This window comes from Mus caroli, unplaced genomic scaffold (genome assembly GCF_978045245.1).
Source record: "Mus caroli unplaced genomic scaffold, Mus_caroli_1 scaffold_2, whole genome shotgun sequence".
Classification (NCBI taxonomy): Eukaryota; Metazoa; Chordata; class Mammalia; order Rodentia; family Muridae; genus Mus; species Mus caroli.
Genome location: NW_028227257.1, coordinates 144,155,798 through 144,168,666, shown reverse-complemented (window position 1 = coordinate 144,168,666; position 12,869 = coordinate 144,155,798). Strand labels below are relative to the sequence as shown.

Below are 12,869 nucleotides of genomic sequence, written 5' to 3'. Positions count from 1 at the left end.
TGGTTTGGTTTTGGTTGGTTTGGTTTTGGTTTTGTGGTAAAGAGCAAGAGGAAGGAATAGGAAATGAAGCTGACTCATTAAAGAAACTACAGGTCACAAAAAACACAGACAAGTGCTTGGGGTGGGAGCTTTCATACATGTGTTTTCTTCTGCATCACTGTTTTTCAGCTTCTGCTCCAAAGGAGAATACAATGAGTTTTCTAGAAGTGAGCTTCACTTCTGAACCCATAGTGATTTGTGTAAATATACATAGGTTCTTGGATCCAGTTTCATATTGCACATGCAGGAACATTATATAAATGAGTGCCTTTTATTCTCACACAATGAGTCATAGTATGGTCAAATTGTAGGCCTGTTAACTTCATGAATTTGACAGTAGCCTTTAAAAGACACACACAAACACACACACACACACACACATACACACACACACACACACACGAAATAGGAGATTTCCTCAAAGTTTTGGGGAAACTTTTACAGTGTATCATGTGAATTCAGATTTACCTCAATACTAAGAATTATGTTTAGATATGAAAAAAAACTTGTTTTGATCTCAGGTAGAAAAATAGATTGCTTTGAGTTTTGTGTAGTTTTAAACATTTAAAAAGTCATAATTTGTTACTAAAAGTTGTTTGGAAAATTTTTTTTAAAAAGGATTTAATCATTTCCTCCAATTGTTTGTTTATGTTTTCCTAAAAAAATTTTAAGGGATTTATTCATTTCCTCCTTAAGGACTTAAATTGTATTCATAAAGCTATGTATTATGGTCTTTTCCTTATGCTTTTGTTTTATCGGAATATTCAGATCTCGCTTGTACTAGTATAGGTAGTGTCTGGTGGTGACCTTGTACATTGGCTATGGTTTCTTGGGTTCTTACACTGGCCTCTACACATCTTAGTTTGGGTAATTAAAGATGTAGGTACTGAATTGTGAGTTTGGCTTTGTTGGCTGGGTGTTTTGTACCTCAGTTTCTGTTTCCTCTCTGGTCTCCTACTCTTTGTGGCCTGGGATTCTCTGAGTCTATGTGGGCATTGTTAGAGCAGGGAGTCTCCATCCCAGTGGTAGGCTGGGAAAAGGCAACTAGGAGGGTACAGGTATGGTGATACTGTTGGGGGATGCCAACATAGTGAGGGGGTGGAGGAGTTTGACCAGCAAGCTTGGTCTCTGGTGAAGTATGTAGTCTTAGATTCACTTGGTGGCTGGAAAATAGCAACCAGAATGGTGTGGGAGGGGGGCTTATGGTGGAGGGACACTAAAATAGATAATAGGGGAGTTTGGTAGATAGGTAGCCTTCTTGTATTTCTCTAAGTCTGCAATTCCTTTAGTTGAGCTGGAAGCCTCTGTCCAGGCTAGTCTCTGGCATAGCAGGGAGTCTCCATCCAGCTGGGGCCTGAAGTATGGCAGCTAGAAAGATGGTCAACTGGATATAGAGTGTGCATTGCCTGCAGTCAGGAAGTCTACCTGAACTTCTCCTAGTCTGTCCTCTTTCTAATAGAGAGGATTGTAGTAGTAAACATAAAAAATTGCACCCTGGGGCCTCTTTGCTGCATTTGACCATTTATGTTCCTGGCTAAAACACACACAACTCTTATTTTTTTTTAAATAGCATTAAACAGCACAGTTGCTGGGCAGCTGCCTACCTTCTGTGCTGATAGAATCTAATTCCCTATCGATAAACCCAATTTACTACTTACTAATTTCTGTGTTTGACTGGGCTCTTCTTAACTTTGATTGGTCAGCCCACGTGGCCACATTTTTATAGCTTAGCTATCCAATAGCAGCTCTCCTTCTCCCCTCCTGCACATTCTTCTTCTTTCCATGGTAGTGCTTCTTCTGTCCTCATGGTCCTCTCTTTTCAAACCCTTGAAACCTAAATCCTATCTATGGCTCCTGTGCCCAGCTATTGGCTGTTAACACCTTTATTTACCAATCACAATTAACAGAAGGCAGGGTCACTCAGCTTAATAATAAGTGCATGTGTACACTCTCCTCTATGGAATACTAGTGTTGGGGGGTCCAAAATTAGCATTAATATACAAGCAGCATTAAGTCAACCCTCTTCAGGGAGGGCAGTCTATGCCCATGTTGAGGGCTAGGGAAAGCAAATCAGAGAGCAAGGATCTTGGATAGGATTTCCATTTCTAGAAAGAGACACCATGACCAAGGCAACATCATTTCATAGGGGCTAGCTTATGGGTTCAGAGGTTCAGTCAATTATCATCAAGACAGGAGCATGGGGGCTTCCAGGCAGGCATGGCACAGGAGGAGTTAAGAGTTCTGCATCTTGATCCAACTGCAGCCAGGAGAAAACTACTCTGCACTGGGCAGAGCTTCAACATCCACCCCTAGAGTGACACACTTCCTCCAACAAGACCAAACCTCCTAACAGTGCCAATCTCTATGGGTCAAGCATATTCAATTCACCACATCAAGGGACTGGATATGGGGAGGCACTGAGATTATAAGAGAGAAGTTTGGAGGGCAGAAAGCCTACTTGGGCTTTTTCTAGTTTGTGAGTCTACTAGTGATCAGGGAATCACTGCTCATAATTTATATGTATTAATAAACATTCACATTGTTTAATATTCATTTGCTGTCATAATAATATTGCACAAATTGGTTTAAGGAGAATACATTTTCCCCCAGTTTTGGAAGCTAGGAATTCAAATTCAAAGTGTTGACACAGTGCTTTTCTCTGTTGTCTTCTGATGATGCAATCCTGTCAGTATCTTACTGACTACAAACTACCTTCTTACTATGGCTTCAATTTGGGGGATTGGAAGGGCACTTTGGTATCTCTATTAAGAGAAATATTAATTTCATTAAATTAGGGACTTATCTTAAACATTTCCTTTAATATTTATTACTGTATTATAAGCATCATTTTCAAATAGGACTAAACTTGTTATTAGGGCTTCAATAGGTTATAGCATTCAAAGCTAGAAAAGAATCCATAAATATAAAGAATTCTTTTAATGTTTTTCCATACTGTTTGAAGCAGGACCAAATGATGGGGTCTTGTTCTAGTTGCTACCATTGTTTTTCAAGGGTGAAGGGACTCTCAAGCTTGCTTCAAAATAGTTCTTTCCCTAAGGGAGTCAATGACAACATAACAATTTTATCCTGTATGCCTCTAATTTGGATCTGGGGACAGGGATGTGCCCTAGGTTTTCTACATGATTTTCAAAATTATAGCTCACACAGACTTCCCAGGAGACATGGACAGTATACATGTTCATATATCTGCCATATCTGATTTTGAACTGATTACTATTCTGATTTTTGCAATGGACCTATGACTGCTTCAGATGATCCAGCACTTTCCCTTCTTCTTACCTAAAGGTATCTGTGTTCATCCTGTAAGTGAGTCTGTTGGATCAGGCATAGAATATACATGCATCTTTATTACTGGATATGTTTGGGTGCCACTATGTCTCACCATCTGTCTCTGTTTCTGTCTGTCTCTGTCTGTTTTTCTCCTTGTCTGTTTCTCTGGTCAGTATGCATTTCAAATTGTAAGAATCATACTTTCAAAAACAAAAAGTTCTCTACACAATGATTTACCTTGAATTGAGAACTTTTAAGATAAAAGAACATTCCCTCCCTCAAAATAAAACAAAACAGAACAAACAAAACCAAAATTAAAAAAAAATCTGACAATAGAATATGTTTCTTTAGTTTATCCATTTTTTGTTTTTGTTTGTTTTTGTTTTTTATTATTTATTTATTTACATTTCAAATATTGTCCACCTTCCTGTTCACTCCTCCACTAACACTCTATCCCATCCCCATTGCCTCTAAGAAGTTGCTCACCCACAGAGCTCTGACAGGGACAATATTACTCATGTTTGAAATAAAGCAGGAAGGTCATCTTTTTTGGTCACATTGAAACTTCAACACACAATTTTTGTTGTGTTTTCTTCCAACTTCTTCCCAAATATCTATGACTTTTGTCATTGTGGCCCCTGATGTTCATATGCCAGTTAATATCCTTAGCTTCTTCAATCTACTTTCTACCTGGCAGCCAGCATGCCATTTCCTATTTTTTGATACATTATTTTTCTTGCATTTTACTTTTCTTGAACAGATGGAAACTTTCCTTCACAGCAAATTATACATTATATCTGCCTGCTGCTCACATATTCTTCAACATTTACATTTCTATTATCAGCAATCACCTTGAGTTTGTATTTTTTTTTTTGTCTCTCAAAGCCTACTGTTCTTCTAAACACTTGCCTAGAGACCCTTTTTTAACAATCATCCCATGTATGTGCTTCCACTAAAGACTTTTCATAGAACACATATCAGGTATTTCATCACCTTGGCCTCTTGTGAGCTGATATTTTCTCAAAACAATGGATGCCTCTTCCTCTAAACTCATTTCTGAATGTATCATATACACTATACAAAATAACATAAGAATATATTGCTTATTGAAATATTCCTCAATATAGCAATACCAGAAACCATCTACCTGTGGACAGATAATTAACATTTTCATTGTAATTAAGTAATTATTAACACTGAAATTAGTAAGAAATAAATTATAATTAATTTCTGGCAGTATCACATTAAGTGATTTTTTTTGGGGGGACTGATATTGATGATATATAGGCATTTTAAAGATGGTATTGACCAAGTTGGGAAGATTTATAGATTAACCTGGAAAGGTTGAAGAGGGAAACATGAGATTGCTGGCAATCAGAGAAAAACTGGCCATTATACAAGTCTTTCCATAGAATATAACTACTAAGATCTCTCTGCAGCTAGGATATCAACTCTAGCCTTATAATCCTTTTTCTATTGTTAGTGATTATTCACTTTCATAGGGAATGATTACAGATAAAAGAGAGAATTTAATTTTATCAACAAAGAAAATATGTAGGAAATGAATAAAAAGTAACATTCTTTGGCTTAAAACATAGGTTAAAAGTAAAGCAGGTGGCATTTGCTTTTGCTAGAAAAAGATGAAGAATTTCCTTGGCTTATCTAAGAAGTGGCAGAAAAGTCAAATATTTCTAGGTGTTCATTGTGCTCAGATGAGATGCTTAGGTTGGAGCTGAAGATGTTAACATGGAATCAGGGGTCATTTTATTCAACCTAGGAAGAGTGATGGAAGAGTGAGCTCATTGACTGAGAAACTGTTATTACAAGCAGAACTCATGACTGCTTGCAAGTTGATATTAGTAAGTTATATTGTTGGCTAAAATTTATGTACTTAACGCTTTGAACATTTTGCTTCCACTAAATCACTATCCCAATATTTCAGATACAAAGAAGATCCCAGGTTTACACTACTTTAATTTAATTTCTGGAAAGATATCCTTATGCAAGTGCATTCCAGAAAGGTTAAAATGGATGAACAATCATTGAAATCCTATTTATTATTTTATTTGCTGGTACAAATTTATATGCTAAATCCTTAATCCAAAATTGTCATGGTTAAATCCAGACACCTTGATCAGGAACTGGGTCTAATTTGATAAGTGTTCTGAATTTCATAGCTTCCCTCTAAAACACATTCAATTGTTTTTAAGGTTGGCAAATTGTGTCTCTTTCTAAGCCATCATTAGCTCTTTACAGTGAGAAAAATCTTCACGTTTGGATTAAAACACATAAAGTAATATTATTTTAAGTACTGGTGATTAAAAAAAAAAGTTCCTGAAGTGTATTAGTCAAAATCACTTCTCTTTCTTTCCCATTTCTCCTTTCACTCACAGCAGAAGAAGAAAAGCATGACTGAGGGAAATGAGAGCACTGTGTCTGAGTTCATCCTCCTGGGGCTCCCCATTCAAGCAGAGGACCAAGACCTGTACTCTGCCTTGTTCCTGGCCATGTACCTGACAACTGTTCTGGGGAACCTGCTCATCATCCTGCTCATCAGGCTGGACTCTCACCTCCACACCCCCATGTACTTCTTCCTCAGTCACTTGGCCTTCACAGACATTTCTTTCTCATCAGCCACAGCTCCAAAAATGCTTGTGAATATGCTGACACACAGTCAGTCCATCTCATATTCTGGGTGTGTTTCCCAGGTGTATTTTTTCTTATTTTTTGCTGATCTTGACAACTTCCTTCTGACCTCCATGGCCTATGACAGGTATGTGGCCATCTGCTACCCTCTACACTATACCACAATGATGAGTCAGAACCTCTGTGTTCTTCTAGTAGTTGTGTCCTGGACCTTATCCACTGCCAATGCCCTTGTGCACACCCTTCTCTTGGCTCGCCTAACTCACTTTAGAGGCAATACCATCCCCCACTATTTCTGTGACCTGTCTACCTTGCTGAAGCTGTCCAGCTCAGACACCACCACCAACAAGCTGGTCATACTTCTTTTAGGTAATGTGATCATTACCCTGCCATTTATATGCATACTGGTCTCTTATGGCCTCATAGCTGTCACCATTCTGAAAATTCCCTCTATCAAGGGAATCTGCAAAGCCTTGTCCACATGTGGCTCTCACCTCTGTGTGGTTTCCTTGTACTATGGAGCCATCATTGGACTATATTTTGTTCCCTCATCTAATAACACTAATGAACAGGATGCCATTGTGGCTGTGATGTACAATGTGGTCACACCCATGCTGAATCCCTTTATTTATAGTCTGAGGAATCAGGATATGAAAGGAGCACTGAGAAATATCCTCAGCAGGAGACTATGTTTACAGTGAAGGACATGGTCTTCATTGTTAGCATTCCTACTTCCTAATCCTTTTCTCCATTCATCTTTTGTTCTGATGGGAAATTTTCATGTGGTTCTCTTTCCTCCACTCAGTTATCCGTGCACAGTTTTGTTCTCTAACTCTCTTGCTTCAGCATCTTGATAGGATTTCCTACAAATATCTACATATTTTTCTTTGTTTTGCTAATATTCTAATTGTTAATTTATTAATCACTACATCTTTTTATTAGACAGGTTTGTAGCTTTTGTACCAAAGATCTTTTCCTCTCTGAAGATGAAAAGATATTTTTCTTGTAGATTTACAATTTTGCTTTTTACACTTTATCTTATCAGATATCAAATAAAAGATGTAATCTTATCCTTTCAGATAAAATACTCTGATTATTTGGCAGTAACTCAAATAGCATTTATTTGTTTATTTTTATTTTTCATGCATATTTGTTTTCCTCACACGTATGCCTGCACACCATGTTTGTGCATACTGCCAGCAAAGATCAGAAGCTGGTATCAGATCCCTTAAATATAGGCTTACAGATGTCTGTAAGCTACCTTAGGTGTGCTGGTTAATCAAACCTGGTTTTCCTGGGAGCCAGTCAGTGCTCTTATTAACTGAGCCATCTTTTCTTCCCCCTACATTTAAGGTTTAGTTAACACCCAAAATTAGCTTATATTGATGACATGTGTATTGTTTACATGCATGAAGATAGTATATAATATCCAAATAAAAGAAAGTATACTAGTTTTTTTCAAATATTTACCAGGTCTTAGTATGAAATTCTTTACTCTAGCATTTGGGGTAATATGTAGTATTATTTATAATAACTACACAGTGAAAGAAATTTAAACACTTATTTTTCCTACCTAGCTATGATTTGGTACCCAGTGACCAACCTATGTCCATCTTTCCTTCCAATTTTATCTGTAATCTTATCCATTTTTCTCAAATATTTTACTTGTGGTGATAACCAGGTACTCAGTTCATTGTGGTTTTTGACAACTACCTGGCCTTGTTCAATAACTAAAATGAAACTGTTCACTTTAAATGATAAAAAACAAGGGTAATGGACAAATCCCATGTGGAGCGTGAAGTTCCAGAGCATCAACTGAGATAGTACACCTAATGTCAGGACTTTGGCATTAGGCTCCAGGGGGCGCTGTGTTTATGTGCAATTTTTGCATGCCAAGAAGAAAGCTCTATTTTTCTGAGTTGATGATGAAGGATAGTTAGTAGATATCAGGAAGTCTGATAATCTTCAATTGAGTTCAAGCAGACCTGTAGAGCACTTTAGTTGAAATATATTTTATTATAAAAAGAAGAAAGAAATCTCCTTGTTTAGCAACAAATATGTCATATCCCCTCGAATGCATTTTGCTTTGCTCCCTGAGAATAATTTTCTGCCCAAGCAGAGGGACTTAATTTAGTTGATAGTAAGTGGCAATTCAACAGATATCTCTATAAATTAGCACAGGAGTGTTGCATGGCTAGTTAAATGCTGTTTAACAAGCACTCAATGGCACTTAAGCTACTGTGAGAATATGCATGTGTGCAATTGTGTTAAATTGTGCTAATTATTATTTTTAAAACAAACAATATTTTATACACCTATTGGTCATTTTATTCGGTTATTACACAGCTTTAGAAATAATATACAAACAGATAAGTGATGTAAGCTATACAAAATGTAGATATTTGTACTCTATTGTAAATCAATGTGTTTGCATTCATATATCTATAACAGTTTAATAACAATATTTAGCAAAATACACATTAATTCCTAGACTTGTATAGTAGAAAACTGACAGTGTTTTGATGCTCTTTTGATCTCTCCTCAGTTGTATCTTATTATCTCTTGAAGCTAACCAGTTTTTAAAAATATTTTCAATATTTTTCTTAAATATTTAACAGTTCTGCACAGATTACTTAAATTTACCTTCTCCAGAGTCTTGTTTTGTTTTTAAAAGAGAAATGTCTATACTTATTTTTCTTACATTTTCCATTTTGTGTACCATTGTCTCTGAAAACCTACTCTCTAGAGTTTTAACTTGGTTGGAATGATAACCTTATCCTTCCATTAAATATGTAGTGGTTTGAGTTATAATGGCCCTTTATAGGTTCATATATTTGAATCTTTGGTCCTTAGTTGGTGGACCTCTTTAGAAAGAATTAGTTGACGTCGACTTATTGAAGGATATCTGTCACTAGGGTTGAGTTTTTAGATTTAAAAAGCCCACATGATTCCAAGTGTTGATCTTTGTCTCTTCCCTGTGAATCAGATACATAAGCTCTCAGCTTCTCCAGTTACTATATCTTTCTGCCTCCCTGATATATAACATAATGGCCACGGAGTTTAAATATCTTAAACTGTAAACGCAAATAAAATCTTTCTTTTGTAAGTTGCCTTGGTCATGGTGTTTTTATCATAGCAATAGAAAAGTAACTAAGAAGAAAATCTTCCTGAGCAGCCACCTAGCCCAGGCAGACCTCCATTCTTCTTCTACCTCTCTACCCACATAATCAGATGTACAGTTCTTGAACCACACAGACGTGCATAATCAGAATCATATTGCCCACGGCTACACATCAGAGGATACACCAGGACCATAGAGAATAACCCTGCTCCTAATACCTATTACAACAGGAACATTCAGTAAACAAAGCCATCCAGATGGCTAAAGGCCCTTCAAAGGACACAATCAACAAAAGCCAGGGCAATATGTAACCTTCAGAACACAGATCTATCCTAATAAAACTATCCATTTTTCTCAAATATTTTACTTGTGGTGATAACCTATATCCTAATAAAACTAAAGTACAAGACTGGACATTAAACCCAGTCTTATAAAATCTACAGGTCTTTAAAAAGGAAATGAATAAATCATTTAAAGAAATAAAGGAAAATGCAATCAATCAGGTAAAGGTCTTAAAAGAGAACACAAATGAATCGCTTAAAGAGATAGAGCAAAATATATTAAACTGGTGAAGGAAATAAATCAAACTGCCTAAGACCTGAAAATTGAAATTGAAACAATAAAGAAAACAATAAGGATAACTCAGGGAATCCTGGAGATATAAAACTTAGGGAATTGAATAGAAACAAGAGTTAAAGCATCACCAACAGAATATATAAGAAAGAAAAGAAAAATCTCAGGTGTAGAAGATACAATAAAAGAAACTGATATATCAGTCAAAGAAAATGTTATACTTAAAAAATTCATGACACAAAATGTCCAGGAAATCTGAAACCATGAAAAGACTAGCCTAAGAATAATAGGAATAGAAAAAGGTGAAGAAACCCAGCTCCAAGGTACAGAAAATATTTTCAACAAAATCAAAAAGAAAACTTTCTCAACCTAAAGAAGGAAGTGCCTTACAGAACACCAATTTGACTGGACCAGAAACGAAAATGCTCTCAACATATAATAATAAAAGCATGATGGTCAGCTCCAGATCCAGGTCCCCTTGGGCACTAACTCTGCAGATAGTTCCACAGAGGAGCCTCTACCCAATCTTAGGATCACTGGTGAGGAGAACACTACATCGGTTCCAATCCAATTGTGACAGGCCTGTGTCAGCAGGAGCAAGGACACAGGAGCCCTGCCTGACCAGCAGCATGCATTCCTACTGATAAGTACTGGTATACCTTGGTTTTGAACATACCAGACAACCCCCCCCCCCCCGGTCCTCAGAGGCCACACCATTTACAGGCCCTGTAACAGGCCCAGGATCTTAGGATTCCAGGATCCCAGGATAACAGGAGCTTGGTCAAACCAGGATCTCAGGGTCTCAGAGAAAGCTTGACTGCCAAGAAATCAGATACACCCAGAATCTCAGGTTCACAGGAGCCTGGAGTCACGGGATCAAAGAGAAAGCTGGACTCTGAGGAGTCCTGAATCAACCCTGGTTATAGGAAGGACAGGCTCCAATCAGATATATTGAGGGCAGCAAGCACTTGAGATAATCAGATGGCAGGAGACAAGCATAAGAACAGAAGAAACAGAAACCAAGGTTACTTGGCATCATCAGAACCAAAGTCTCCTACCATAGCAAGTCCTGGATACACCATCACACCAGAAAAGCAAGACATGGATCTAAAGACACTTCTCTTGATGATGTGGAAGACTTTAAGAAGGAAATACAGGAAAACACGGGTAAACAGCTAGAAGTCCTTAAAGAGGAAGCACAAAAATCCCTTAGTAGATTTTTGGAATGGAATGGAAGTAGAAACAATAAAAAAATCACAAAGGAAGACAACTCTGGAGATAGAAATCCTAGGAAAGAAATAAGGAAACATAAATGTGAGCAATAACAACAAAATACAAGAGATGGAAGAGAGAATCTCAGGTGCAGAAGATTCCATAGAAAACATGGACACAACAATCAAAGAAAATGCAAAATGCAAAAAGATCCTAACTCAAAACATCCAGGAAATCCAGGACACAATGAGAAGATCAAACCTAAAGATAATAGGTATAGATGAGAATGAAGATTTTCAACTTAAAGGGCCAGCAAATATCTTCAACAAAATTATAGAAGAGAACTTCCCTAACCTAAAGAAAGAGATACATATGAACATACAAGAAGCCTACAGAACTCCGAATAGAATGGACAAGAAAAGAAATTCCTCCCAACACATAATAATCAGAACAACAAATGCACTAAATAAGGATAGAATACTAAAAGCAGTAAGAAAAGAGATCAAGTAACATATAAAGGCTGACCTAACAGCATTACACCAGATCTCTCACCAGAGACTATGAAAGCCAGAATATCCTGGACAGATGTTATACAGACCTTAAGAGAGCACAAATGCCAGCCCAGGCTACTATACCCAGCAAAACTCTCAAGTACCATAGATGGAGAAACCAATGTATTCCATGACAAAAACAAATTCACACAAAAACTATTCTAAATCCAGCCCTTCAAATGATAATAAAGGGAAAACTACAACACAAGGAGGGAAATGATGCCCTAGAAAAATCAAGAAAGTAATCCTTCAATAAACCTACAAGAAGATAGCTGCAAAAACAGAATCCCACCTCTAACAACATTAAAAACAGAAAGCAATAAATACTTTTCCTTAATATCTCTTAATATCAATGGACTCAATTACCCAATAAAAAAGTCATAGACTAACAGACTGGCTACATAAACAGGACCCAACTTTTTGCGGCTTACAGAAAACCCACCTCTGGAACACAGACAGACACTACCTCAGAATGAAAGGCTGGAAAACAATTTTGCAAGAAAATGGTTTGAAGAAACAAGCTGGAGTAGCCATTCTAATATTAAATAAAATTGACCTTCAACCCAAAGTTATCAAAAAAGCAAAGGAGGGGCACTTCATACACATAAAAGGTAAAAATCTCCCAAGATAAACTCTCAGTTCTGAATATCTATGCTCTAAACGCAAGGGCGTCCACGTTTATTATAGAAACTTTACTAAAGCTCAAAGCACACATTGTACCACACACAGTAATAGTGGGAGATTTTAACACCCACTCTCATCAATGGACAGGTCCTGGAAACAGAAACTAAACAAAGACACAGAGAAACTAACAGAAGTTATGAAACAAATATATTTAACAGATGTCTACAGAACATTTTACCCTAAAACAAAAATATATACCTTCTTCTCAGCAACTCATGGTACCTTCTCCAAAATTGACGATATAATTGGTCACAAAACAGGCCTCAATAGATACAAGAAAATTGAAATAATCCCATGCATCCTATCAAATCATCATGGACTAAGGCTGATCTTCAATAACAACATAAATAATAGAAAGCCAACGTTGATGTGGAAGCCGAACAACACTGTACTGAATGATAACTTGGTCAAGGAAGAAATAAAGAAATTAAAGACTTTTTAGAGTATAATGAAAATGAAGCCACAACATACCAAAACTTATGGAACACAATGAAAGCAGTCCTAGGAGGAAAACTCATAGCTCTGAGTGCCACTAAAAAGAAATTAGAGAGAGCAAACACTAGCAGCTTGACAGCACAAATAAAAGCTCTAGAACAAAAGGAAGCAAATTTATGCAAGAGGAGTAAAAGTCAGGAAATAATCAAACATAGGGCTGAATTCAACCAAGTGGAAACAAAAAAAACTATACAAAGAATCAAACTAGCTGGGCGTGGTAGCACATGCCTTTAATCCCAGCACTTGGGAGGCAGAGG

General features: G+C 37.0%; 1 protein-coding gene across 2 annotated transcripts in view; it reads left to right on the top strand.

The window, feature by feature from the left end:
• Window positions 1-9,055, top strand: part of LOC110289640 (olfactory receptor 1J21-like) — a 33,295-nt gene extending 24,240 nt beyond the window's left edge. Inside the window, exon 2 of one of the 2 annotated variants that reach the window (XM_029474611.1) lies at window positions 5,724-9,055. In XM_029474611.1, the coding sequence (XP_029330471.1) occupies window positions 5,739-6,677 (939 nt within the window). In that variant the 5' untranslated portion in view covers window positions 5,724-5,738 and the 3' untranslated portion in view covers window positions 6,678-9,055. The remainder of the gene's footprint in view (window positions 1-5,723) is intronic. The other variant, XM_029474610.2, reaches the window with a different exon arrangement.
• Window positions 9,056-12,869: the final 3,814 nt, after the last annotated feature.